At 48.6% G+C, this 26,704-nt stretch overlaps 13 protein-coding genes and 1 non-coding gene across 14 annotated transcripts; 9 read left to right on the top strand and 5 right to left on the bottom strand.

Moving 5' to 3' along the window:
* Nucleotides 1-706: 706 nt before the first annotated feature.
* On the bottom strand, nucleotides 707-1,439 carry BU24DRAFT_409905 (uncharacterized protein; the record flags this gene model as incomplete). Its single annotated transcript, XM_033525951.1, has 3 exons — nucleotides 707-842; nucleotides 1,048-1,159; nucleotides 1,214-1,439. The coding sequence occupies 3 exons, from the start codon at nucleotides 1,437-1,439 to the stop codon at nucleotides 707-709; spliced, it is 474 nt and encodes a 157-aa protein (XP_033382477.1).
* Nucleotides 1,440-2,589: 1,150 nt separating this feature from the next.
* On the top strand, nucleotides 2,590-3,786 carry BU24DRAFT_481557 (uncharacterized protein; the record flags this gene model as incomplete). The annotated part of the gene is made up of 3 exons (XM_033533178.1): nucleotides 2,590-2,848; nucleotides 2,923-3,111; nucleotides 3,189-3,786. The coding sequence occupies 3 exons, from the start codon at nucleotides 2,590-2,592 to the stop codon at nucleotides 3,608-3,610; spliced, it is 870 nt and encodes a 289-aa protein (XP_033382476.1). The 3' UTR covers nucleotides 3,611-3,786.
* A 623-nt stretch (nucleotides 3,787-4,409) lies between these two features.
* On the bottom strand, nucleotides 4,410-5,134 carry BU24DRAFT_481553 (uncharacterized protein; the record flags this gene model as incomplete). Its single annotated transcript, XM_033533177.1, has 1 exon — nucleotides 4,410-5,134. The coding sequence occupies exon 1, from the start codon at nucleotides 4,926-4,928 to the stop codon at nucleotides 4,410-4,412; it is 519 nt and encodes a 172-aa protein (XP_033382475.1). The 5' UTR covers nucleotides 4,929-5,134.
* Nucleotides 5,135-5,502: 368 nt separating this feature from the next.
* Nucleotides 5,503-6,273, top strand: BU24DRAFT_462948 (uncharacterized protein; the record flags this gene model as incomplete). Its single annotated transcript, XM_033532061.1, has 1 exon — nucleotides 5,503-6,273. The coding sequence occupies one exon, from the start codon at nucleotides 5,503-5,505 to the stop codon at nucleotides 6,271-6,273; it is 771 nt and encodes a 256-aa protein (XP_033382474.1).
* Nucleotides 6,274-8,135: 1,862 nt separating this feature from the next.
* BU24DRAFT_409901 (uncharacterized protein) lies at nucleotides 8,136-8,726 on the top strand (the record flags this gene model as incomplete). Its single annotated transcript, XM_033525950.1, has 1 exon — nucleotides 8,136-8,726. One exon carries the CDS (start codon nucleotides 8,136-8,138, stop codon nucleotides 8,724-8,726), a length of 591 nt encoding a protein of 196 aa, XP_033382473.1.
* A 1,720-nt stretch (nucleotides 8,727-10,446) lies between these two features.
* Nucleotides 10,447-11,109, top strand: BU24DRAFT_409900 (uncharacterized protein; the record flags this gene model as incomplete). The annotated part of the gene is made up of 1 exon (XM_033525949.1): nucleotides 10,447-11,109. The coding sequence occupies one exon, from the start codon at nucleotides 10,447-10,449 to the stop codon at nucleotides 11,107-11,109; it is 663 nt and encodes a 220-aa protein (XP_033382472.1).
* Nucleotides 11,110-12,149: 1,040 nt separating this feature from the next.
* Nucleotides 12,150-12,490, top strand: BU24DRAFT_462946 (uncharacterized protein; the record flags this gene model as incomplete). Its single annotated transcript, XM_033532060.1, has 2 exons — nucleotides 12,150-12,378; nucleotides 12,426-12,490. The coding sequence occupies 2 exons, from the start codon at nucleotides 12,150-12,152 to the stop codon at nucleotides 12,488-12,490; spliced, it is 294 nt and encodes a 97-aa protein (XP_033382471.1).
* A 274-nt stretch (nucleotides 12,491-12,764) lies between these two features.
* BU24DRAFT_409899 (uncharacterized protein) lies at nucleotides 12,765-13,536 on the top strand (the record flags this gene model as incomplete). The annotated part of the gene is made up of 2 exons (XM_033525948.1): nucleotides 12,765-13,434; nucleotides 13,496-13,536. 2 exons carry the CDS (start codon nucleotides 12,765-12,767, stop codon nucleotides 13,534-13,536), a joined length of 711 nt encoding a protein of 236 aa, XP_033382470.1.
* A 922-nt stretch (nucleotides 13,537-14,458) lies between these two features.
* On the top strand, nucleotides 14,459-15,968 carry BU24DRAFT_370855 (uncharacterized protein). The gene is made up of 2 exons (XM_033524448.1): nucleotides 14,459-14,654; nucleotides 14,717-15,968. The coding sequence occupies exons 1-2, from the start codon at nucleotides 14,583-14,585 to the stop codon at nucleotides 15,899-15,901; spliced, it is 1,257 nt and encodes a 418-aa protein (XP_033382469.1). The 5' UTR covers nucleotides 14,459-14,582; the 3' UTR covers nucleotides 15,902-15,968.
* A 293-nt stretch (nucleotides 15,969-16,261) lies between these two features.
* Nucleotides 16,262-16,333, bottom strand: BU24DRAFT_t48. The gene has a single exon. It is a non-coding gene; the product is annotated as a tRNA-Met (tRNA).
* A 728-nt stretch (nucleotides 16,334-17,061) lies between these two features.
* BU24DRAFT_370852 (uncharacterized protein) lies at nucleotides 17,062-20,453 on the top strand. Its single transcript, XM_033524447.1, has 3 exons — nucleotides 17,062-17,360; nucleotides 17,417-19,363; nucleotides 19,416-20,453. Exons 1-3 carry the CDS (start codon nucleotides 17,126-17,128, stop codon nucleotides 20,420-20,422), a joined length of 3,189 nt encoding a protein of 1,062 aa, XP_033382468.1. The 5' UTR covers nucleotides 17,062-17,125; the 3' UTR covers nucleotides 20,423-20,453.
* Nucleotides 20,454-20,644: 191 nt separating this feature from the next.
* BU24DRAFT_210719 (uncharacterized protein) lies at nucleotides 20,645-21,806 on the bottom strand. The gene has a single exon (XM_033521932.1). It carries the CDS (start codon nucleotides 21,575-21,577, stop codon nucleotides 20,669-20,671), a length of 909 nt encoding a protein of 302 aa, XP_033382467.1. The 5' UTR covers nucleotides 21,578-21,806; the 3' UTR covers nucleotides 20,645-20,668.
* On the bottom strand, nucleotides 21,806-23,315 carry BU24DRAFT_210724 (SET domain-containing protein). Its single transcript, XM_033521933.1, has one exon. It carries the CDS (start codon nucleotides 23,121-23,123, stop codon nucleotides 22,035-22,037), a length of 1,089 nt encoding a protein of 362 aa, XP_033382466.1. The 5' UTR covers nucleotides 23,124-23,315; the 3' UTR covers nucleotides 21,806-22,034.
* A 654-nt stretch (nucleotides 23,316-23,969) lies between these two features.
* Nucleotides 23,970-26,413, top strand: BU24DRAFT_210707 (thiamine diphosphate-binding protein). Its single transcript, XM_033521931.1, has 5 exons — nucleotides 23,970-24,150; nucleotides 24,225-24,390; nucleotides 24,464-24,757; nucleotides 24,823-25,144; nucleotides 25,210-26,413. Coding segments are annotated over exons 1-5 (1,785 nt in total). The 5' UTR covers nucleotides 23,970-24,148; the 3' UTR covers nucleotides 26,211-26,413.
* The last annotated feature ends 291 nt before the right edge of the window (nucleotides 26,414-26,704 follow it).

Genomic DNA, 26,704 nt, shown 5'->3' with positions numbered 1-26,704 from the left:
CAAGGACACGGAGGGAAAAGAAATAATAAGATGATCACTGCCTTTGGATTGCAGGCACTGGGAGGAGGTGATTCAGACTTCTTTGGATGGTGAATCTTTGAAGGAAATTTCACTCATGAGTGAGATTTGGTACCACAGTTTGACAGAGGCCTTTGCTTTAATGTAGGCGCACTCATGGATGCCTGCTTATCATACGGCACTGTCTATTATCTTCTTTTCGCGGCCAGAAATTATTTCACAATTCGTTAGAGGCGGAGTACAGAGTATTACAAAGTCTTTTTTAATCTAAATGTTTCTTTCTACAAAGAATCTACGTTAGTGGTTGGCTTCCCTAAGGTGAGGAAAAAGAATTTTCGTTCCTAAAGATGATGCTAACCTTCGCAGACATTCCATTCATCTGAGCAACGGCGGAAGCGCATGCTAATCAAGCGTACGGTATCGACAAGACAGCTTGACAAAGTCAACTTTTGAGAGTGGCATGCTTATCAGTCAATCACCATCAATCCTTCCGGAGGTACTGTGTGGAATACCTCGCCCGATGGGGGGTAAATGCCAACTAAGAAGCATATTTGATCAGAGCACACACTCCACCATCTATCAAGTTCCTCAATTCCACTAAAGGTTCACGGAAAGTTTACTTTCTGTCAACCTCTTCGACCAAGAGAATTTCGACCGGTTGGATTTGCTTTTCCTTCTAAACGGCAACTTAGCTTGGTCGCCTCACGAACTTAGTCTTCACTTGCCAAAGCAGAAACAGATTACCCTTCTTATGGTGACCACTGACCACTATGTAGATGACAATGGGAGGCAATGTTTTGTTCTTCAATGTTTGAACATAATTTCTGTTACTCGATTAGGTATTGACTCTTCACTTAATAAATGAATGGCTATTTTGTAACAGGGAAGCAAATTTTACTACAGTGTTTGTCTTGTTGTGGTTATACTCTATTGCATACTTCTAATAACTTAAGTTGTTGAACCGCAACTAACGTCCATGCCCTCACCCACGCGACAGAACTGTCAAGCCGTAGTTATACGTTGGCATACAAGTCTCGGCTGTGTCCGCATGGCTTTAACGCTGGCTGCGGCCGGGCAATTTCATCGTCCACATCTGTATCAAAGTCCTTGGGTGGCAAATGTTCAGGCTCCAGCTTCGTAGCTGAGAACATATCCTTTATTCGTTGGGGAAGGCTCCGCGATGGAGTGGTCTTACCTGCGCTGCTTGCTTCGACGTCCTGCTGGCGCCTAGCTTCACGACGTTTGAGAATCCGCTTCACCACCAATTTGTGGAAAATGATTAAGAACGTTGGTAACCCCACAATCACCACCACCCACGCCACAATTCCCGCCCACCAGGGTTCTGCCGTCTGCTTATCAGCATCTGCACGTAGTGGCTTTGCAGTATAGTTGCCAGATCCGAAAGAGAAGTGAGGAGACATGTTGAATTGATGTATCAGCGGAGGTAGAATACAATTCGGAGTGCAATATGGGATCATTAATTTTCTGGGAGCTGCTTTGCGTTTTATAAATCCATGCCTTTGTCGTATCTTGAGTGCATAATGACATGAATAACTTGTTGTGTGTTAATTTTACAGCATAATACACACACTTTACAACGCTCGTTGACAATGCTTCATTAGGTAACAAAGGAAGAGAGGTACCGACCGCCTGCTTCTAAAATGATAATGCTTCATTAAGTGACAGAAGAACAGAAGAACCGACTGCCTGGTTCTAAAATGACAATACTTCGTTAACAAAGGAAGAGAGGCACCATCCGCCTGGTTTTAAAAGGCCTTTGTGTAGTTTTGAGTAATAACAAAGATACTAACTAAATTCGACAGCATGTCCTAATCCTAGAGGCGATAAGGTCTTAGAAGGCTAGTACAACATGGAGAAACGGATAGGTAACAATCGGTACGAGTAATAAGCAGTATAGACGGATAGTTAACATTTAATACTTAAAATATGCTGTTATGCAAGGCTCATACTCTATGACCGGGACTTGATGCCCGTTTCCCCCCCACATTACGGATTTGCCCCGCTATATTTATGTTTTGGCATCCAAATCTCGGCTGTATCCGCGGTATGGCGTTTCTTAGCACGGTTAGGATACATCTTGCTGAAACGCGTGAAGTGCTTCATAGGCTTGCCGTGTGCATGCTGTAAGATTGGCTGCAGTTTCGCAACATTAGCGCTCACCACAACATAAAAGTCCTTCAGCTGAACATTAGGCTCTCTGCAGGTTGTAGCCTTGTAGCTGAAGATATACCCCTATATCCTCTACTTGTTTTGGTAGGTTATGAGTCCGTGCTACAATCTATTGGTGCCGTTAATAGCACTGCATCATTGGTCCGATTACGCCTTGTTACCGCAAACCGTGTGTGTTAGATCTCATTTCATTCTTGTTAAGAACTCCATTGGATGCAGGTCGGTAGAAGATACACCTTCTGCATATGCATTCACTGTGCCACAAACACGACTTCCAAAGTAGTAGTTGCCCGCAAATCTTCTTATACCCCAGCTGGTCTGGCATTCTGGTAGTCAGCTTCACTGCACGACTCTCCGCACCACTTTAGTACGACCTCAAAGATGGAACTATCATTTCTTCTCCTCTTGACATTTTTCTTCCTCCCACTGCAGATCTGGTGCCAAACCATACAAGACAATTTCACTGCACCTGCAGTTCCCGATGGCTCCACACTACTCCAGAGTGGTACCAAATTCACCTTGATCTGGAAGTCAAGTCTCCCAAGATTTTTTGGGATCCACTGTCCTTCGTGCGATACGAGAAAAGTCGACCTGTGGATTAGGAACTTCAATGGGACAACGTATGCCACAAAAATTGGACGTAAGAAAACCTCTAGATCTTCTCATAGTCTTAATGGCCTCCGTAGTGTGCAGGGTAAACTGACTCGCGCCTAGGCGGTATTGATCTCACCACGACCACATCCTACGACTGGAACGTTAACATTGCATCTAATGCATTCTCAGATGATTCTTTATGGGTGTTTCGCTTTACCTTGTACGATGCTGATTACCCACCCCCCCAGGAAGTTTCATCGCCTGGATTCAAGATTAGTGGTCTTGTAGAGGCATCTAGTACACAGTCAAGTAGTAGGTTCCCAAGGTATTGGAAACGAATGACCTAATACTGAGTGCATCCGTAGGTAGCATTTCTGCCACAGCAGAAATTTCAAGCATCGCCACAACCTCTACCAGTGCCACCTCCTCAGGTTCCAGCGCCCCAACATCTACAGAACAAGTCGTCAATCAAAGCTCGTCATCGAAGAGTAAAACTTGGATCTCCGGTGTTGTCGTAGGGCCCTTGATCGGTATAGCCTTGGGCGCTGCGTTTATGTGGTATTGCCTACACAAACGCAAAAATAAGAAGATTCAGCAGAATGGAGGACGTGTAGCGCACAGTCAAGCTGGCAGTTACCAACAGTACCCACTTCACCAAAATGCAATGGACCAAAACTCTCAATCAGAAATGAATAGTTTCCAATCAATGCAACATCAATCAGGAAACCAAAGCCAGTATATAGTAGAAACTCCAGGGGCTACAAGTCCCTCTTCAACCGCAGAGTTGTCGCAAGGAAACTACCGATAACTGTCCAAGTCCCGATGGTGCATGAAGGGTTCCTGTTGATACAAAGCAGTTCTCCGCCAGCGACGGCCAGCGTCATTACATTACAGTACATAGCAACAAACCCTTTGATTAGACCCAAAATTCTGCGTTGCAAGATGATTGACAATGATTATAGACCTTGATTGGAGGCGGCGAAGTGGACATGCCATGCAACCTATGGCTGCTAGGGGGCAGGCCGCGTTCTAAACAGCATACATACAGGTGCCCACTGCGCAGGCTGTGCTACAGCATTCACAGAAACATTTCATTTACATAGTAGAGAGATGGTCAGCTTGTCAAGGAGCGCTTGGCGACAGAGGTAGGGGCCATTATACTTCCGTTTTGAGTAAACAGTACGAAGATGGGAGCGCCCCCCCCCACAACACTAATTAGGCGAACCCGCGTGCTCAAAGTCCATACATAGTTGCAAGGGCATTTTACTACTATTCCTAAGCCTCTATAATAGCTAAAATAGTATATTAATAGTTATAGTATAGTATTACAATATTCTTTAATGATACTTTACCAGGTCTAAGAAGCAGAGAGGTACTAACAGTCTTGTTCATTGGCTTATACACAAGTGTTTGAGAAACAACAGTACACTGAATTTGACAGTACGCCCTAATCGCAGAGGCGCTAAGATCTCAGAATGCTAGTAAAACATGGGGAAACAGATTGGTAACAATTTGTACAAGTAATACGCAGTATGGGCAGATAGTTAACATCTAATACTAACAATATGCCGTGCGAAGTAATACAGTAGTGAACGGATAGATGATATTTAGTAGTATTCACACAAGTCAACCTGTTCTGCCTGGGGTTTGGGAGCCCGCTGAGACTGAGCGGCGCCACCCTGCTGTTCCTGTGCTCGCCGTGACCGGTGTGCATACCTCTTCGCTGCTCGGCCTTCTCTATGCCTCTGGATCTTCTCATCATGAGATACACGAGCCTGGAGAGTATTAAGAATATAGTTGAGAGACTCCTTAGCCTGTTGCTCGTCCCGCGTTCCACCTTTTGCGTTGCGCAGAGTTAAAAAGGAGTCAATAATGTCGTCGATGGTTTTGATAGCAAGAGCTTCCAATCGTGACCTAAGTGCAGGCCTCTCTGGGGGCGTCTCTCTTTTCCATTGAGCCTTCTTCTGCCGTGCAAACCTGCGCTTCTCAGCAAGGGTATACCGAGGCCGCCAATACCGCTCAGCATATTGCGTAGAATATACTGCGTCATTTTGGCGAACAATTGAAGGTATAGCACGTGTGCCGGAGAATTGCTGGCGGGGGTTATTGCAGTTTTGTTGCTCCATCTTGTAATTCTGTTCAATGAATACTGGCAGACGATGTGTGAGCAGAAAACCTTCCTCGGGGCATATTATACCCGACTTTGGGACATCCGAATTGTGAATAAAGGGGAAACCCACTGCGACTGTCAAAAGGCTTAAGAGGTAACAATAGAACTAGGTGAATATCAAAGTGTGAAAGGCAGAACACTAATGTTATTTGTCATTGTTAATTTCAGCACTTGCCATTAGTCTGTTCAATCTTTTACGTAGACTATCAACATAGAATGCCTTTATTTATTAAATGTGATTGATCTGGTTTAGCTGATGTTGTATTGGTGAAAGGATATGATTGGCCACTCGGCGAGCGGAGCCAGCCGGGGCTTATCGATAGTTTGTAGCAGCGTTTGGTGATTCTCCGGTGGTTGTCTTCACATGTCAGAGCTTCTACCAGGTACGAACCTCCAGAACGACCGAGTAACGAATTGGCGAAACGAGAGTGCTCTTTCATAGCAAACGGAATGATTTCTTGTGCCATCTCTATCATCCTCAAATCTGCGTGATGATCTCGAAATCTGTGGTAGGACTTACAAGGAACACCATGGCCGGCAGTTTCAGAAGCCCTCTATATCTCCTCGGTCCGCCATTACTCTTGCTGGTATCTATTCCGCTTGCCGTCTTTGCTGTGCTTACAACTCTTCTCGCCATCAGTACTCTTGCCGTACGCGTGTCGATTGTTTACTTCGAGCTTGGAGTCGCTTTGTTCCATGCCTTCTTCTTTCCTCCACCGCCCAAGATTCCATCCAAACAGCCGTCCCCGAGCCGCTTGTCTCCCAATCGCACTCGTCATCGACGGAGCAGCATCGCAAGCACCGCCTCATCCTTGGAAACCGCCGTACCGACGTCTAATACTCCACGGCTCCATAACAAGAGTGGGTCGTTTGCGTCTCTTATTGGCACAGGCGAGATTACTAGGGATTTTGAAGGCGTTGGGGGCTGGCGAGTACCTGGCGATGAGGACGAAGAGGCTTTATGGATGGGAATCAATTCCAGACTTGAACTGCCAGCGGTGGTACCCAAGAGGAAACATCAACGATCCCTGACTGGTGGCAGCCTGAAGTTCACACGAAGTCCGGAGGCTGTCCGAATCAGCCCCATGCATAGTCGAGCGCGCACACCAATCCAAACACACGGAAACGAACCAAACGCTGTGGAAGGCTATTTTCCTCCGCAAACACATATGAGACCCCTGAGTACGACTTCAGATCCCATGAAAGTCACGCAAGATAGCAGGAGAAAGAGTGGAAGCAGTTCCAGTGATATATCGCTCTCTCGAAGGGCAAGTGCAGTTCTCAAGCATGTTGGGGAATGATAATTATCCGAGCTATATCGCAGCCTTCTACAATGCCGACATTTCTAGGTCAGATGACCAGGTGTTCAAGTCCGAGCCATTAGCGAGACTATCATTGACTTTGCCCGAGAGCTACAGTGCTCTAATACATCAGCTCCGTGCCAATTCGGGAAGATCCACCTACGGAATCTTTTGGGACGTCTCGATACGATGTACTTTTCGAGAACTCAAAATCTGAGGCATGTCTGGTGCCTCACAAGGGCTTGTTATCAGTGATAATGACGAAAATAGCTCGAGTTCAAAGATCTACGTTCATGTACAATGCGCATCAATCACGATAAGCCGGAGACAGGCACTGACAATGCAACTCATAAAGGGAAAAAGGTCACTCGGGTACATAAGACATATTCTTGATAGTTTCAGTACTTAGGTACTACCTACAGCACCGAATAATTCCCAATACCGAGATGGATTCCTCCAATCAACCCCAACATGCGCTGCCAGAAGTAGCCAAACTCAACTCTACAATCATCACCGTCTTGTGTACTGTCTTGCCTCTCACGGTCTTACTTGTCATGGTCATAGGCCTTGTCCACTGCTTGTTGGCTAGGAATCGGAGGAAATTAAGGCGTGGCAGAAGCGAATCTACCTCAATAGTCCCTCACGCATCGACTGATGAAGAGCAACAACGGCCCCCTAGGGCGTATCAAACCGATGGCAAAAAGTCGGTACGGTTCTCCGTCTAACTTTCTACACGTGGGCGTTTTCCTGTACGATGTTCTACACATGGGCAAATTGTAAAGGAGAACAGGCCCAAAACGACTACAGTGGCACCTGTTCATCCTAGCACATCTGCGCAATCTCCCATGGTCCCTGTCTCTCCTCCGGGTTATTAGACGACTTTGAAGTACCATGTTCAAAAGAGTCAACACAGTGCATCAAAGGTATATGCTCCTGTGTCCCGTAAGACTCACGATCTGGGCTAGGCCATTGAACATCGCACAGAACAATCACGATTGATCTCAGTTTCAAATATTCCACAATGATCCATTAAAGTCTAATCACGTTTCTAGACTTTTTTTAATAGCCTTATGTGATATGCAACCATTTTCATTTCATCGCTCAAGTCGGTCAGGCAGAATGATCCTACAATCCTCGGTTTCGTACTGCAGCAGAAACGAACACATTCAATCAGGTAAACAAATGCGTCCATCGGTTTCCAGAAGTGAAACTCGAACCCGCTCTACTTTGCAATCATTTTAGAGTATATTGTCGCGTATAGATGCCTCTGTAATAGGGAGCATCACAGGCACGACCCGCAATCGGTGAATAGGTAGGAAAGGTAGATATTTGACTCTGTCGATAGGCCTCGGTAGGTAAGTGGATGATGCCTCGAACCCTCTCGGCAGCCCTGATCGATCTATCTATGCCCTGCCTAGTGCTTTTCCTCATACACGTGATCCCCGAATAGCCTCATCTATCCTGCTACACCACAATATCGATTCCTTCCAGTGATATGATCACCTTTACGATTGCCCAGCCAGTGTCTTCATGTAAATTGATGCGTAAATAATCGTCTCAGTTTAACTTACCGCTTTGTTCATAATGGTCAAAGGATTTATCCAAGTAACTGATTAGTTCCTGTCAAGCATGCGCAAGCTTCTCGATCGGGTGTCGTCATAAATGGACACCAAAATAATATTTTGTTCCGCTGGAAGATATACGCACACTTATAAACTTGTCTCGTCGTTTTACACTTACCAAGTGCGATAGATTTTATTGCGCGAAGACACAATGGTGGGTAATGCAAGGGTTCTAGTATATATTACATCTTCATTCTCCATTCGCCAAATTTGTCTCTCAAGCAACGCATTCCTGGCAACATGCTTGGCGCACTTTTGTCCACGACGGCTCTCTTGCTCACTGCTTCATCTGTATTACCTCTTGCAGATGTACGCCCTCTTGTCTCCATGTCCGATGATCCTACGGTAGAAGGGGCTGTCACAATCGCCTCAACGCCCACCGCCAAAGCCACGCGAACAATTCAAGGGCAAGACGAACAATACAGTTGGGTCCTGGATCCGAATCTTATTCAATGGACACCGTCATCGTCTGAAGTGTATTCTCTGCCAACCGAGATTTGGGATGTCCCTCCAACGACTTCCACGGAGATCAAGTACGAAGCTACTTCAGTACCAACCCCATACGAATATGTTGCTGGCAAAGAAAACCGACTCTCGGGCAAAATCATAGCCCTCATCATTATAGGAGCTTTTGTCACCGTCGGTATCATTGGAGTCATAATATTTAAGTGCATTCAGCATCGACAACGGCGCAAAGCACGCAGCATGGAACATACGCCTGGGCGAGGCCGGGGGAGCATGTCGGATAGTCGAATGAGCGACGAACTGCCCGCGTTGCCCGACAAAGCATATCATACGTCACGGCAGTTCGGTGCAGGGCGCCATTATTGACTGAGAAAAGACCAGGCTTTGGAGAGACATACGAAACATTGGCAGCCTACCAATTCCATCAAAGTTCATTGACAAACGACTATTGGTCGCCCACATGCAACTTGAAACTGCTGAGCCAACGATCTTATCAAGTCTGCAGTGAATACTTTTTGTTGTGCCTTCGAGCTTATTCACTTTTGGATTCGCCACTGTATTCGTGAATGTGGGCTGTACCTCTACATGTGATCCGTTGATGTTCACCTACGGGCTTCATGTGTGCATGGTCTATGGCGGAATATATATACTTTCCAAGGTCTCCGTTCATATTATTCAGACATCACTTCCTCCAAATTTCCAAATCAATGCGATCTTTCCCAAGAAATTGGCAATACATCAAGCATTCTCTTCCTTTCTACACTGAACATCCAATGGCACCGGCAGCATTATTTCACTTCTCTTCGCGCTCGGATCGACCGATGCCTTACAAACCTGATTCCCATGATGGCCAAAATTGGATCGTTGGTGTTACCGTTGGAGGGGTGATAATAGTCTTCTGTCTGCTCATTGCCGCTGCATGGTACAAAAGTCGCCGCCTGCGACCATAGGCGCTTTCAAGTTTTGTCGGACATCATCTGTGAATGTCCGACAAACGGAATCGACAAAATTACAATTACTTGCTCGATCAAACTGTAAACTGAAACCTTGGCTAAATGCTCCCTTCCCGGTCAGGATCCAATGTGCATGCACATTGATCGATGTATTATGCTAAGGACTATAGACATGAACAGGGCAGGAAAGTTGGGGAGTTCTTATATTACAATGTTTACAGACAGATCTGTGTTCATATTCGAGTTGCACAATGTACAAGTTAATTTTATATAAGCACTGCTTCAATGCCCAATTCTATCTTCTGACAACTAACAACCGACAACCTGCAATTAACCACTGGCAACTGCATTCAATTCACAACGAAGAAGCACATTTCCTAAGGTGCCATCCAACCACCCCCAACATGATCAATGATCATGCTGTTCCATACGAGAAAGGTTTCTTCGACAGCCCCGGCTACAATGCGATCTTTGTGATTTTCACGCTAGCATTCGCCCTGGTGGTCGCATCGGACTTGTGCAGTTGGCAAGCTCGAGCAGGAGTCCAGGTGACAGATCTATTGAATCAGGTATGGTTGGATAAGGAGGATTCAGATGAGGACGACTATCGCGAAGCAGACGAGCCAGAGCAAGATTCGCGAGACTATTGGAAATCTTGCCCATGATGCGAAGAGCACGTTCCATCCGCAACATGCTTACACCTTGGGCTAGAGCACAGCTAGTTAATTACATATCGAAGTTACAAATTCCTTCAAGATAGCAATGTCTCATGAGGACTTACAACCGAATGCGACCCCAGATACTTGACATAATGAGTTTTGCAATAGTGCGGATGAATGGTGATGATGTGTATAACGCTATTAGCAACCATAAAACTTTCCAGTGCTCAAATTGTATTCAATGCTGCTCTTAGTGCCTGCCACGTGAATGTCTCTGTAACTCTGATTCACTTCAATGATTTTCCAGTACCCAGTCATAGCGCTATGGCTTGAACGGACAAACGGTTAACGCTTCCGTCAAACCATTCAGACTGCTGATCATGCATGCAAAATTGCGACTGAACCAAGTACTCGCCGTGCTCCCAATATCTACCTGAACTACACCAACCACTAAAATTCACCGCTTTGCATATTATGTCTCCAATTCTCACAGAAATTCCGAAATTTACATTGTTACCTTCAACGCATACATTAGCGAACCCGACTTTTTTCGAATCGGGAGTGGTTTCTGCAAGTCCTTCCGTGGGCTTGACAATGAGCGAATCTCAGAAGCATGATATGTATCAAACAGCAGACAGACACCTAGCACTCGTGGTCGGATGCATCCTTTGCTCAGCTGCACTCGCACTGGTGATGATTCTCTTCTGTTTGCGCTGGCGAAAACGCAGGACAGTGCGCTTTCAAGATCCACCACGCAGGAAGAACATGAAGCTTTTTGATACAAGCAGTGTCGTCGATGGCGTGAAAACATGGCTAAAAGAGACTTGGGACGGGTTTAAAGCAGCTGATCGTCCGCCGTTCCAGTCACGAGCTCGGGTTCCCAGTCATCAAGTGTTGAGTCAAGGTAGGCCAGTGCATGGTCACCAACCAAGGGGTTCAAGAGTCATACCTCAGAACCCCAAGAGCACAGCCACCACTACAAGAGCAAAACATATTCCCTTGCAAGTCTTGTATCCAGGAATTGAAACCGGGGAAGGCCTCGATCCAAGCATCATCTCACCAACAACCTCACAAGTCCAAGGACAAGGTCCAAGTGCCGAACAAGGTACCGCACCCAATGGCCCTACCAATCTATGATGACAAGTAATGGAACTCGACACTCCTATCAATTTAAGTCAAGATCTTCCACGTTCAATGGTTTGGTCCTCCAGGGACACTGACATCTATCTAAGCCAATATGGAGCTCCTGTTTTTTTTTCCACAGCAATCCTATTTTCTTTGTGTTTTTCATCAGCATGTACGAGTAGTATTTCTGACAGATAGGGTGTCTTGGGGTGGGGAGAAATATGTTCAAAGGCATTGTGCTTTGGGGATGAAGGTGACAATGAACTAGAGGAGCTTTATGAAGTAATGAAAGAGATGCTATATTTGGAACACGATCAAACAAATTTCAGTATCTGATGTATGACTTAGCATGATACAACCTTTGTCGTAACATCCAAATGCTTTTAAATAGTGTATGTGAAGTGAACGTCGTTAGTTGAAACCATCGAACTTGTCAGGCATCTTTTCAACACCACTCAGCATACACTAGAACCACCTACCGTCTTCTCGCATTCAGAAACCAGCAAAGATGCCACCCCTTGCAATTCATTCTATCAGCCTACGAGATCAGTCTGACGCCGAAACTTCGGATATTCGCGTCGGAGGCATTCCCTTACCCGCATTCATAGGCCTTTGCTTGTTTGGACCTTGGGCTTCTGCAAATATAATCAAATACATTTGGATAATCGGCAAGAACATTCGAAATCGTGTCCAGCACCAGCGCAGACCTGACAACTTGGAGACGGCTGACAAGCGAGAGGAGACACAGGTTCCTAATTTCAGTCGTCCCAGGATCTAATGCTTAATGGAATCTCTCTGTTCACGGACAATTGGTTATGTAGCCGTCGAATTTGTAACAATGAATACTATTGTGGCAACCACTTTGACTGGTACCAAACCTATATCTCCACAATCTGTTGCACATTTGCCTCATTGTGAAACTTCTTACAATGCATCGATGTTACAATGAATCCCTCCCAGCAGCTAAAGTATAATACTCCACATTTCTCAGCCTTCTCGGGCTCACCTTAGACATCTCTCTTAGACCAAAGAAGCACTCCTGATCCTTCAAAATGGCACCTCATGCAATCCGCATTCGCAGCTCGACCGCCGGCGACACATCTTCGGATCAGCCCATCAGTGGAGGTGCAATCGCTGGAATAATCTTCGCGGTTCTTGTAGTGTTCGGCTTTCTTGCTTGGTTCGTTCGACACGAGCTTCTTGTCAAATCACGCCCGAAGGAAAAGCTAATGAGGCAAAAGAAAAGGGAAGAAAAGGCTGAGCAACAAGCCATGGCAGCTCGTGAGACCGAATTTCTCAGAGCTTCATTGGCCGCTGATTTATGCTAGTTATGAATTTGGGTTCTATTGAATTTGCACCCATGCTGCCATGTCTCAATCAGCCATGGACATAGAAGCAAGTCTCGGTGATAACACAAAATACATATTGAATATTGCCAATCACATAATACCAACAGCGTGACTCAAGAATTTGTGATAACCAGGCCATTGAAATCAGACAACTCGAATATTGAAGTAGCGGCACTGGAATGCATCTATAAGAAAGACATCGCTGCAAATCTGTGTATAAATTCAGAACATTTACGCTCTTACTTTCTCCACAAGCATAGCTCCAAACGTGAACGGCGATATTTCTATGAGGATCAACATACCATGAACTTGACAAATATGTACACCTACCTTTCGCGAAGGGCATTCGGCGATGGCCCGAATCAACAAACCCTCGGCACTGGGGGCATTATAGGAATCGTAATCGCTGGCCTGATTCTATTCGGGGGAGTGGTCTATTCGGTGATATTCTGGTTGAGAGTGGTACCTCAACAAGCGAGGAGGGATATAAGGGCTTCGAGAAGGCCACGCACGCATACACATATGGGCGGTTGGCCAGGAACACCTGGAACCGGGCCCCAGCCTTCGTTTGGTGGATTGCCAGGCCCAATTCCGGGTCAACACTTCACTGATCCAGACCCTGTTTTCTCAACGGCCGGTCATGGACATACGAACAGTCATTTCAGGGGGGGACACTCTAGTGTTCGGTCCAGATCCAGAACTCATGGCAGCCATTTCGAGGGAGGCAATTTTGGCGGCTCTCACATGGGCGATGGCCATGGGCTTGGTAATTTCGGTGGAGGTGCACCAACAAACTTTGCAAACAATATGGGCGGCCAAAGTGTCTATTCGGACACTCCTGCTACCCGTGGAGGCTTCGCAAGCAGAGGACGCAGTCGAGGTAGGAGTGGGCGCTTTGCTTCTCAGGGACGCGGTGGTGGACTAGGTAGCGTCTACTCAGTGAGTACTCAAGGAGGTGCTGGCTTTTCAGGAGGTGGTCGTGGAAATGGTGTGTGATCAGGCCAGGGCACTACTGACTTGATAAGAGATTGTGGCTACTTTTTCTTTAGATAGCAACCTAAACTGCATTTTGAAATTGGTCTTCACCTGATTCCCGAAGTCTGTACTTGCATGTATCTAACGAGAAAAGAGCCTGTCTCGATTGGGGGCCGCTACTCTAAGAGTAGTTGATGCACTCGCAGAGATTTACAATGCAGCCCTACTCAGTGCCATTAAATTCTGTTTAGGGAGCAACATGACCTTTGCCGTAACCGCGAACATATTTGGTTGCTCTAGAATTCGTGGATTCTTCAAAAAGTTGCCTCTTACAGCTAGCGTGGTATTCCACCCATGTTTTCCCCTCGATACCCACTGTGCGTCCACCTTTGATCACCGAAAGTTCGAGGAGAATGCGCCACACATTCACATGTTGAATGTGGCGAGTTGTGGTGTTTGCTCGATGTCAGGAATCATCTTTGATGGAAAGATAACTTTGTGATCTGGTTGGTAGAGGAAATATATACATCGTGCTCACAATCTTTGACTTACACGCTACGGCTACTTCATAGTGACTAATTGTAGTCACTATGATTGAAGAAATGGATTGGTTAGGTGCATTCATCTAATGCAACAATACGATTGTCCCACCTCTCTTCAAATGCGAAAGTACCGAGGTTTCAATGATAGGGGCCAGGCAAGAGAAGCTGCGACGCGCTTCTTCGACCTCCAGCTATACAGGCCTTGCATCAAGGACGCCGCAACCCACTTGAAACTCAGCAACACAACTACGAATACCCCTATAAATCTTCCCAGCCTTGTAATAGCATCTATCTAACAACTCGTTTGTTAAGCAATTCGTATAGATACAATGGGTACAGCACTATGTCGCTTCGAAACGGTGCGCGCTGATTGGTGAATCGGTATCCGTACCCTAGAAGTACCATGCCAGATAGTAACGCAGGCCAAAATTGATGCAGCCATCAGCTCAAGAAAATGCAACAGTGATCCAACATTGGTGTCAGCATGTCCGAGATCAGATGTTGTCTTCAAAATGTTCTCGCAATAAGATCTGCAGCCACCCCCTCCTGCAGCTTGAGATACTGACAGGCTGGAGTCAGACATTTCAATCGCCCAATAGTTGGGTAGAATGTTCTGAGCATGATGTTCGAATCAGATCTTCTCGCTGAGCGCGTTGATCAGATCTCGTTGATCAGCCACCAGAGATTCAAGGTAGGTTTGTCCAGTCCACAGCCTACGACTGACTATGCTAACCATCTCAATCATACCATCAGGTCATTACTTCCATTCTGTTTAGTATTGCCCTCGTCTCTGTAGCTTGCCGTGTGGTGCTTAAGCTTCATCACAAGCGTTGCTTCCGCCTCGATGACTACATCCTTTTCTTCGGTACTGGCTGTCTTATCGCGGCATTTGGAATGCTCAACAACAACATCAGTGCCTTCTACATTGGTCCTGCGATTCAAGTCGACCCCAGCCTGATATTCGTGGTTCCTCATGGCGTACTATTGGGATTGAGACCGGCAATGTCCATCATGTACGCGATCCTTACGCTCCTATGGACAGCAACTTTCAGCGTCAAATTTTCGTTCCTCGCCTTCTTCTACGACATAGTCAAGTCTCTGCGGACGATCAAACACTACTACTTTGCCACTGTCGGATTGACGTTTTTCTCATACGTGCTCGTGGTTATCAGCCCCTTCATTGTCTGCCCGCAGTTCAGCATGTCGACAGGTAAGGGCATCCCATTGCATCTACCTCATTCAAATCTGATCAACCCCCTAGCGACCTGCCTCGTCAACCCCAACACGAAGCTGCTGGCAGCTCTCACCTACACGGGCACTGCGATGGACTGCATCACCGATCTCATGATCGCCTCGATCCCAATAATAATCCTCCACCAAATCCGAATCTTGTCCTGCCAAAAGCTGGCTGTTGGCTTCACAAGTCTTACGCTGATCATGATTCCCGTCTCCGTCGCGCGGAGTACTAGGATCCAGGGTCCCGCTGGTGCCCCGGAGGACGTTTCCTGGATGATGTTTTGGGTGTATTGCGAAAGTGCGGTGGCGGTTCTTTTGATATCCCTCACTGCGCTGCGGACGTTCTTCAATCAGAAAAGAGAAGAAGAGAACCGAAGACAGAGATGGAGGCAATTTCCGATATGTGGTGAGCGAAGCGATTGTATCAAGAAGCCACAGAGATCCCTATTCCGGGTGAGCACTCTTACGATACCGAAGCGGTGCAGTAAAGGTGCACCGCCTCTGCCATCTGTATTGCCACCAATTCCCACAGCGACTTTACATGGCTTGTGGGCGTACCTGAAGGAAGGTGATGCCGTTGATAAGGAGTTCAGAGTGGAAGGTGGCATACCTACGAGTCCCGCGACCGTATGTAGCGAGAGGACGATGCGTGAATTCACTTCTGCATGCGCTTGCGAAAAATCTCTGGAATGTATTATATGATTCTATGAAGTAAAGAACATATAGTACTATACTCTACATAGCACGTATACATATTTATTATAGCAACAGTTAATGATAATTTATTATTTCAAATACTATATTAATTAACGCTATTTAATTTACCTTTTGTACTCTATTAACAAGTTAGATAGATAAAATACAGTAGATATATTTGTAGAAACTTTGTAGATAACATCCTCTTAGTTATTTGTCTGTTATAAACAGCAACTAGGATTTAAAGGAAAAATATAAAAAGGGGAACAGGTGTGCCAGGTTACTTGTGTTAGGTTGGTAGATAGTGTTGGTCTGTCAGAATGGCTAAAAATTTAAAATTGCAAAAAAATGCAAAAAAGAAAGTAATAGCTGAAGACGGTTTCGATCCGTCGTCCTCCGGGTTATGAGCCCGGCGCGCTTCCGCTGCGCCATTCAGCTTTGTTTTCTGATTGATGTTATTCTTCAAAATTTAATAACTTATATAGTTGTACAATATTTGAATTGTATGTTACTCTCTCCAGAGTCCCGCTCACCTTGTTCACCTTGACGTCTGGTTGTGTGTGTGTGGGACGGGGTGTCAGGACCCGAGTGCGCGCTAATTGATGGCCAACCTCAATCATAATTGGCCCACCATATGTAGTCTAGTCTGCTCACAACTGGTGTCTGTTTACTCTTCTCGTAGCTTTCTTCTTGCTTGCCGTCATCTTTGAACATTCGCAATGATCATTTACCAAAAACAGTCAATTAATAGATACATGGCATACTTGACATGAAAATAATAATAATGATTGATCAACTAGTCTATAGTGGAACAAGCATTCAGTGATCCAATTTTATCACGGCTCTTCTACATGGAAAAAAAGAGGGCTACCGCTGTAATTATCGCATGGAACTGGTGGATGTCCCGAACCGGCTGTAAAGATGGAAGTTGCAGACGCAGACGTGCAGGGCTACCATTTTGTGTATTTCGCAGTGTTGCTCATGAACTACTGGGTTTTTTGCCTCCAAAGCAACGGTACTGTGAGTCGTACTGCCTCGTAGGAAAAGCATATGCCGTGAAGACCAGAACCCTACCTAATCCAGAATAGCGCGATACACGTCTCAACGCGTGCGCGTGCATCCAATGTCGCGTAAATGGACATGCACGGTCATTAACACTGTAACGCCTCATCCTACGACGAGCATCGTCACCACAATTCGTACCGAAGTTATTTGAGTCGCCATGATCCGATGAATACATCGTCTCCCCAGGTTCCCACATCGTTCGATCCTGCAATATTTTTACATTCCGAGGCCAAATTCCCACAAGCCGAACCCCCGTCTACTTCCTACTCTGAGGATCTGGAGGCACTACAGGAGTGCGTAGCAGAGCTCAGAGAACAGAAAACGAAACAAGGCATAGTAATCCAGCACCGAGCCTGGCGCCTTCCAGAAGTATTCCGGAGTGAGGAGGACCACCCTATCGGTATGCTGAACTCGTGCTGTAAACATTGTCGTTGTATGGATCTTAACCCCGCATAGATACTCCCCTTAAAGGTTCTGCACACCGTCGAATCCAGAATTATCCCTCCATTGATTCTATCCCTTCTTCTCCTCCGAGCCTAACAATGGCGTTGATATCATCGCCCATCACATACCCCCAAAGCTCCGCGTTGCAAGCAGCATCCCCGAAAAAGCGCAAACGATCAGACGCAGACCGCAGCCCATTGCGAGCTCGACAAGCCAACCAACCTCCCCAACAGCGCGCGTTCTTGGATGACTCGGACGACGAAGAGGAGTTGGTCACACTCCAGCAGAAGAAACGAGCTTTAGACATCCTCAGAGATTTACCGTCGGCTCCCAGCATTGTCGCAGACTATACACCCCCGGCGAGCCAGGAAGACGTCGCTGATCCGGAAACGGTACCTGTGGATGATCTGGATGCATATTTCAAGACACCTTCGCCCACAAAGCAGCCGCCTACAGTAATTGAGGATGCCCCGGCTTCTGCTCAGCCGAGCCTCGGTCTGATTGCTAGGACAGCAGCTGGAAAGCCAATCTACATATCTAAGAAGTCGAAGAAGCCGTCGCTTTCTTACGAGCAGCTTATTGCCTCTCGATCAAACGTGGTTGAAGGGAGGGCACAAAAGAGCTATTACGGCATCGACATCCACAGCCTATTAGACGAGGCGAAAGCGTTGGACCAAGCGAAGGCAATGAAGCAGGCTAGAGAAGAAGATCACGAACGGCCACGACCCTCCGTCGAACGCCTTGCCACCCAGCCGGCCTCTGGCAAAGCTAGCAGAACACTCATGTGGACGGAAAAGTACCGTGCGAAGAAGTTCACGGACCTAGTCGGAGATGAGAGAACACACCGTTCAGTACTGAGGTGGTTGAAGGCGTGGGACTCCATCGTTTTTCCCGGCACCAGCAAGGCGAAAGTGAAGAGCAATAGGCACAATGATGACAATGAGGAGCAGAAACATCGAAAGGTGTTGTTGTTGACAGGACCTCCGGGGCTAGGAAAAACCACTTTGGCGCATGTCTGTGCTAGGCAAGCGGGCTACGAAGTACAGGAGATCAATGCATCCGACGAGAGAAGTCGCGACGTCGTCAAAGGCCGCATTCGAGATATGGTTGGAACCGAGAACGTGAGAGGTGTAAACATGAGCACTTCAAATGGAAAGGTTCGAAAAGCAGGAAAGCCCGTGTGCGTTGTAGTTGATGAAGTTGATGGTGTGGTCAGTGGTAGTGGTGGAGCTGGCGAGGGAGGTTTCATCAAGGCGTTGATTGATCTCATTAACCTCGACGAGAAGAACTCCAAAGCGGTTGGTCAAGGGTCGTTCAATGAAACGAAGAAAAAGCGGAAAGGCGACAAATTCCGGCTTCTCAGGCCACTCATTCTCGTTTGTAATGATGTCTATCACCCATCGTTACGACCTCTCCGCCAGTCTTCTCATGCCGAGATCATCCACATCCGCAAACCACCTCTAAACATGGTTGTGAATCGTATCCACGATGTCTTCAAGAAGGAGGGTATAAACGCTGATAGCGATGGTGTCCGCCGGCTGTGTGAAGCAACTTGGGGTGTGAGCACCAAGAAAGAAGGTGGCAGCGGAAGTGGCACCGGCGAAGGCGATATTCGAAGTGTGATGGTCGTTGGCGAATGGGTCGCAGGTCGCCTCAGAGCCGCGAAATCATTAAACTCCGAACTGCCTCATTTGACCAGGAGGTGGGTTGAAGAACATGTCATCAATGATCTCCATCATGGAGGCGGGGCTGCCAGGAGTCTCGGTCGCGGAGGTGCAAAGGATGTCGTCGATCGTGTCTTCCGCGAAGGTGCAGGCTTCCCAAAGCAAGCAGAGACCGGACCAGCTCGTCAAGGGAAACAAGGTCGCATCGGCGTCGCCGAGGCTGCCAAACGGCGTGCCATGGACAGACTAAGGGACATGGTCAACACGAGTGGTGACTGCGACCGCATCGTGACAGGTGAGCGTTCTGACCCGCGATCTGAATATTCACAAATCTAACAACATTGCAGACTGCTTTTCTGCGTATCCCGACAAGCCATTTCAGGATGACACGTTGCTCAGCAAACCGAGCGCTGCGTACGAGTGGCTCCATTTCCACGATACCCTCAACGCCGCAGTCCACGGATCTCAAGAGTGGGAACTCGCGCCCTACCTCTCGAACTCCGTGCTCGCATTCCACGACCTATTCGCCTCGCCCCGCCAGCAAAGTTCCAATCCCACAGCCGACCCCGATGCAATCCCAACCCCATTCTCCGGCCCTGGTGCCGCCTACGCTGCATCGGAGCAGCTGAGGGCAAGCCGCGATGAAATGATGGGCCTCCAATCGACACTGAGCCTCCCGCTCGCGCGCATTTTCCGCTCGCCATATGAGATCGCAACCGAGCTGCTGCCTTACGTCCTCCGCATGCTCGCGCCGGACGTCAAGCCCGTCATCGTGAATACCGGCCCGGCAGGATCCAAGTCGACAGCGACTGCATCGGTCCGAAAAGCCTCGGAGAAAGAACTCGTCAAGCGAGCTGTAGACGCCATGGCAGCGACCGGAGTACGCTTCGAGAAGAGCAGGGTGGAGACCGAAGACGTTGCGAATCGCAGTGGCGGATGGGTTCTACGTATGGAGCCTCCACTCGACCAACTAGCAGCCTTCGAGACGCTGGACGGCAAGAAAGACGACAAAGTCCGATTCGCCGTACGAAGCGTGCTGGAAAGCGAGTGGAAGCGAGAAAGCTTGAGAATCGACGCTGAGTCACGCAGACGACGAGGTGGGCACATGGAAGGTGAAGTGGCCCACGAAGTCGAGGAAGAGGAGCCGGCGAGCAAGCCCGCGACGAAGGATAAGGTGCTGAAAGACTTCTTCGGCAGGGTGGTACCGATCCAGGCGCCCGTCGAGGGGGAGAAACCGAAGAAGAATGTGGACAAAGCGAATGACGAAGATCGCATCTGGGTTACTTTCCATGAAGGTTTCTCGAACGCGGTCAGGAAGCCGATTACAATCGATGACTTGTTTAGAGGATTGTAGAGTAGCGATAATACCCAAGATAACTCTTTCCCTTCTCAGTCTGAACGTCCAGATGTGCAATCACGTCCTATCATTGCTCTTAGGGGTGATCAATACTCGATTAACATTAGATATATACCGTCCACAGTTTTCAAGATTCAACTGAGCTATATTGTCCTGTCATTAATCTTTTCGGCCATCTACCATGCTGCGTACTAATACAAGAATGCTTAAACCCCAATTCTAAGGAACAAACCGACCAACAATTCATACGCTTATATACGCCTCGGCCTTCTTCATCAACACCTCCAACAGATCAAATAGCTCCGTCCGCCAGTACACCAGCGCGGTCGCCAGCAGTGCCGTAAGAGCCGGAATCACAAACACGAATAGGAAATGCTGCACGATGCCCCACCACGTACTCGTCATCTGCTCCTTCATCTGCGATCCCTCCTCCACCCTTGGGTAGGCTCCCACATCCTCGGGCACCTCGTCCTTTCCGAGGAATTTGCACAGCGGCTCCCATTCTTTGTTGTTGTTGAGCTCTAGCAATCGGTCCTTGGGAACTAATTGCCGGACCTTCTCGTAGTGAGCCTCGTACGCCTCTTTTGCCTGCGGTCCGTCGTACACGTTGCCGTTGTGCGCGGTGAAAAGGGAGTGCAGCAGCTGGAGGAGCGGGGCCATTTGCGAGAGGTTGAAGGTGCGGCAGAAGTTGAAGAGCTTCCAGGTGAGGAGCGCCCAGATGGAGACCTGCATGCTGGCCTCCCAGTCCTCGTACTTGATGTGCGTGAGGATGACCTTGGCCTCCGGGTACGCTTCCACGAGGTCCTTGGCGAACACGCAGGATGGGAGGTCCATGGCGACGTCGAAGTCGCCGAGCAGCTTGTCGAATTCGGCACGCCCGTATGGTCGGTAGAGGCGTTTCTCTGGTGGGAGGCGGGATTTGGTGAGGAGGGTTAGATGCGCGGCTTCGTTCCAGAGGGGAATTTCAGAGGGTCGGATGAGAAGTTCGCGCATGGAGTGCGGGGTGTAGCCCAGTCTGCGTAGAGCAATGGCGAGGGATGCTGTGTCTGTTCGTGGCATGCCGAGGACTAGGACTTTCATGTCCTTTTTGCGAACTCTCTCATCTTGGTCGATCCGGCGGGGTTGGCCTGGTTGTAGATGTGCTTGATCCATGAGGCTGCTCTTACGACGATGTCCGTGGTATAGTCGCAATTCTTAGATCCCGTATTCAAGAAGAGAAAAAGAAGAAGAAATTTGACAGAACCTGGGGTGCAGGTCTGCGAGCGTGCATTGTAGATATATACCTGGTCGATGGGATGACCGAAGATGGATTAGGCTAAACTAACGGGTCGGTAGGCCCGTGAAGCGACAACCCAAGCGTCTCCCCAGGTTCGAGACTTCTGCGCCGCACGCGGAGTGTTTCGTAGGATCAGACCGGACGAACAGACGAGGAACATGAGAACATGAGATTGGAGAAGATGGAGCGGGCCGTGGATTTGGACGAAAAACCTGGGCGGACGTTATGCCAAGGCTCATGGGTATTTGGCCCTGCATTGAACGTGGGTATCGTTCAGGGTGCAGGTATCCAAAAGTTCGGATTTAGATGAAATAACCCGCAGTGTCGTGTATTTCACCGACCTCTTTGCGACTGTCTCTGCTCTGTTTGTTTGTCCACATCTTCATTCCAATTTGCAACAAAAATCCGGGTCAGTTTCTCCATTTCTTTCGTCTCACGACTCTGTTCGTCGGCCATCTTGAAAATGTCGTAACTCTTGCTACTCCAGATAGATGCGCTGTCCCATTGCTGTAGCCTAGCTAGAGAAACTGCAACACTTCTGTAGACTTGCGCATAGTAGTCCGCCAGTTGTTCTTCCTCGACCAGTTGCATCAACTCTATGCTCTGCTCCGCCATTCGATGTGCGCTCTTGTTGGCCGCCACAGAAGTTGGAACCTCAAGCGTCAGCCTTGCCGTCAGGTCTGGAAAAAGTTGGCCGATGCGTGTCCTTCGCTGATCGCTGGTTTTCTTGTGCTTGGTAGCAGAGCAAGCCTCGCAGGTGCAGGTAAAGCCATACGCGTCTAGTCTCTTCTGCCTATCCGCGTGTGCGAGTAATAAGGGAATGTAGGAAACGGATAACTCTTCCCCCTCTTCAATGTGACGAGTCGCATAAACCATACGCTTCCCAAGTCGCTCGTTCCAGTAATAGCTAGTATTCGGCCTGCAAGAATGGTTTATCCTGGCAATCTTGGGGAATAGTCCGACCCTGGAACCAGTGTTGTATGCATTGCTCCTGAAGATTGAATTGAGGGGATCCACTACCTTCTGGGAAGGGGGGTTGTAATATGTCAGCGAGAGGACTTCGTCTTGCTCGGAGCTGGACAGAGCTTCAAAAGCAATTCGAACCCGGCTGTCGATCTCGCTTCGAGGATATCCCTTTCCCGCTTGCATAGGAGGTGGATTGATGACGAGGATAGGAGGTTCGCGCATGATAATATCGCCAGGTATGAGTGACCTTGGTGCAAACACCCCAAGACCTTTACCAGGAGCGGGAAGAATAGTGTAGGGCAATGGGGATCCAAGGCAAGAGAAATTCAATGACAGCCATGACGGTACATCGAAGATATGTAGCGATGCTTCGCTTCTGTCACAGGAAATGAAGGAGGCATGTGTAGTAGCAACTAGCAAAGACCATGAAAGGGACGTGGATAAGGGAAGCCACATTTCGAGATGTTGAAATGATCAGAGATGATTCCGAAGAGAACTTGTTCAAGAGAATATGATCCCAAGATTCTAGATGGGATGGAAAGCATTTGACAGCTTGTCAGCTCGACGGGGTATGACTGAAACGTGTTTCAGGTTGACATCGGAGAAGCGTATTTTTGACGGGTGGGGAGGCCAGTAACTCCATGATTGGGTTTGATAGATCGAATTTGTTTGTCCGAAAGGAGCATGTCGTCTAGAGTTTAGAAATTCAGAAGGAAGATAGGCAGGTATTCAGTAATGCTTCGATTGAGTTCGTGCTGTATACGAAAGCCATTACTTAGTCTGGACTGTAGTAGTTAGTGTTGATGATTGCCGTCAAGAAGTGCCTACCCCTGTCGTTTGGTTAAGCGAGTTGATTACTCACCTGACAGGGGTGGAGGAGGAAGTGGGGGTTTTGGGCGTCCGGAATTAAAGACGTCGTCCAAGTCGGTGCCATACGATATATCTTTGCCGATTACTGAAGTACCTATACAGGTACCAAGTATGTACAGTAGGACATACGCGTTGGACAAGGAATATCAAGTAAACTGCCAACTCATTGAAAATGGGTTGAACTGCCAGCTACGGAGTACATGCCTCGGGAAAGCAATACTTGTAGGGCGTGGTGGGACAATGGAGGGGTAGCTCATCCCCAATCACGGAGCCAACCACAGAGGTAGTCACCACGTAGTCTACGTACCATGCCATGTCCAACAACCTCGACAGTTGACGTTAAGTGGGGAAACATGCCAATCCATTCCCCATACTCACTAAGAGTCCTCTCCTCCATTGTGGGGCAGGCAATCGCTGGAACTCCATTCCGATATGCGGCGGGACGTTTCCGTTCCCTGGGGGAATAATAATGTCACTCCGCAACCACTCTCGACCCTAGTGACCTCTGCTTCCTCTCTTCCATACTGATACCCTTCATTTCTTCTCCGTCTATTCCTTACTTCAAACCGGTCTTAATCGCCTAGACTCAATTCATCCAAACAAAGGCGGACATGTACGTTTTGCACCCCACATATCATCACCTATTCCTATTGAACAGGAGAAAGTACTGACAACACGAATCTCCAGGGTCTACACAGCTTCCTTCGCCTTCTTCGAGGCCATCTGGGAGGCAGGCATCACACACTGCTTCGTCAACCTCGGGTCCGACCACCCCAGCGTCATCGAGGCCATCGTCAAGGGCCAGAATGAGAAGAAGGGCCAGTTCCCCAGGATCATAACATGTCCTAACGAGGTTCGCATCTCTCAGTCGCACCACCACTTTCGCAGTTATACCCGAGCTAACCATATCATGGTGTCGGAAATAGATGGTCGCCCTGTCCATGGCAGATGGCTACGCTCGACGGACTGGAAAACCACAATGCGTCATCGTGCACGTCGACGTAGGAACCCAGGGTCTAGGCGCCGCCGTCCACAACGCGTCGTGTGGCCGCGCGCCTGTCTTGATCTTTGCCGGCCTGTCGCCGTTCACAATCGAGGGGGAGATGAGGGGGAGCAGGACGGAATACATTCACTGGATCCAGGACGTGCCGGACCAGAAGCAGATCGTGGCGCAGTATTGTCGATATACTGGGGAGATCAAGACGGGCAAGAATGTCAAGGTAAGAATGGAATTGATTTGTGGAAATAAAGCGTCGATTGGAATAAAAGGCTAATTATCGCATAGCAAATGGTCAACCGCGCACTATCTTTCGCTACAAGCGACCCTAAGGGACCAGTCTACCTATGCGCAGCCCGCGAGCCCCTGGAAGAGGATCTCACTCCATACGCACTCGACCAGCAATACTGGAGTCCCATAGAACCCGCGGCGCTCTCTTCGAGTGGTGTTAAGACCATTGCAGAGGCACTCGTGAACGCGCAGGAACCCCTTATCGTCACCGGCTTCAGCGGGAGGAATCATGCCGCTGTGGATGAATTGGTCAAATTGGCGGACAACGTCAAAGGTCTTCGCGTTCTCGATACCGGAGGCAGTGACATGTGCTTTCCAGGTAAGTCTCCATGAACACCTCCTCCCACTGTTCTCTGTCCCGGCACTAACCACACAATCCCACAGCAAACCATCCCGCCTGGCTAGGTCTCCGCTACAGCAACGAAGCCGCCATCAGAACCGCCGACGTGATCCTCGTCCTCGACTGTGACGTCCCCTGGATCGACACGCAAACGAAGCCCAAGGACGGCGCAAAAGTCTTCCACATCGACGTCGACCCGCTGAAGCAGCAGATGCCCGTCTTCTACATCAAGGCACTCCAACGCTTCCGCGCAGACTCGTACGAATCCCTCTCCCAGCTCAATGCCCACCTGACCGCCACCTACGCGGAGAAACTGTCCAGCAACGTCTTCTCCGACCGCTGGACCGCGCTACAAGCTTCGTATAAGAAGAAACTCGAGGCCATCGCCGCGGAGGCCAAGGTCGACGACCAGGGCCACTTCGGGACCCCATACCTCACGCAGCAGCTCAAGAAGCTGTGCCCCGAAGACACTATCTGGGCCATAGAAGCCGTGACACAGACCGGCTTCGTCGCCGACCAGATCCAAGCCACTATCCCAGGGTCCTGGATCAACTGCGGCGGCGGGGGTCTAGGATGGTCGGGAGGCGGCGCGCTGGGCATCAAGCTCGCGGCCGCGGCGGAGGGCAAGAACCAGTTCGTGTGCCAGATCGTCGGCGACGGCACATACTTGTTTTCAGTCCCCGGGTCCGTGTACTGGATCTCTAGGCGCTACAATATCCCCATCCTGACCATCGTGCTGAACAACAAGGGCTGGAATGCGCCGCGGCGGAGCATGCTGCTTGTGCATCCTGACGGCGAGGGCAGCAAGGTCAGTAACGAGGAGCTCAATATCAGTTTCGCGCCCACGCCGGATTACTCGGGCATCGCGAAGGCGGCGGCCGGAGGCGAGATCTGGGCGGCGCATGCGAGTACCGCAGATGATCTAGCGAGGCTGTTGCCTGAGGCTATCAAGAGCGTGTTGAGCGGGACGAGCGCAGTGCTCGACGCCCATCTCGAAGGTCCGGATGGGAAGTACGGAGGTGGGAAGTCGGTGCAAATCGGTTAGACGTTCTGAAATTTTCTTGGATATGATTCACGTAGAGAAATAGAGATTGATTGACTCTGATCCGTGGTTTTTGAGGGCATCTATGGATTCTTGCATTGACACGATTTCGGATGGTCGTGATGGTCGACGCTCCCGGTTCGTCCAATGAGGATTCTGAGTATCTTCAGCCAGGACAACGGTTTGTTGGAATTATGATCCATTTTGTTTCGAACAAGTACCGTATCAAGTGTCTCATATGCCTTTGTTCCGTCCAAATATTAACCTGCTGCGTCGTACACTGGTATTCATTGACTTGATTGCTGACAAGCGATGGGAGTGGTCGCATCGGGAGTCAAAGCCGTGACAAAAGTTCCAACACTCTGTATCCATGGTGACACGTTATCAAGCCAACGACAAGATACAATGTTATCGCAGACTCTGAGCTGAGAGTCCATCGCGATGGTCGCCGTTCCCGAAGCTGGCGTGACATAACCAATCGTCATGAAGCGCACCAT

This window comes from Aaosphaeria arxii (assembly GCF_010015735.1).
Source record: "Aaosphaeria arxii CBS 175.79 unplaced genomic scaffold BU24scaffold_5, whole genome shotgun sequence".
In the NCBI taxonomy this organism is placed as follows: domain Eukaryota; kingdom Fungi; phylum Ascomycota; class Dothideomycetes; order Pleosporales; genus Aaosphaeria; species Aaosphaeria arxii.
The sequence above is the reverse complement of the archived record's forward strand: the minus strand, read 5'-3'. Positions and strand labels throughout refer to the sequence as shown.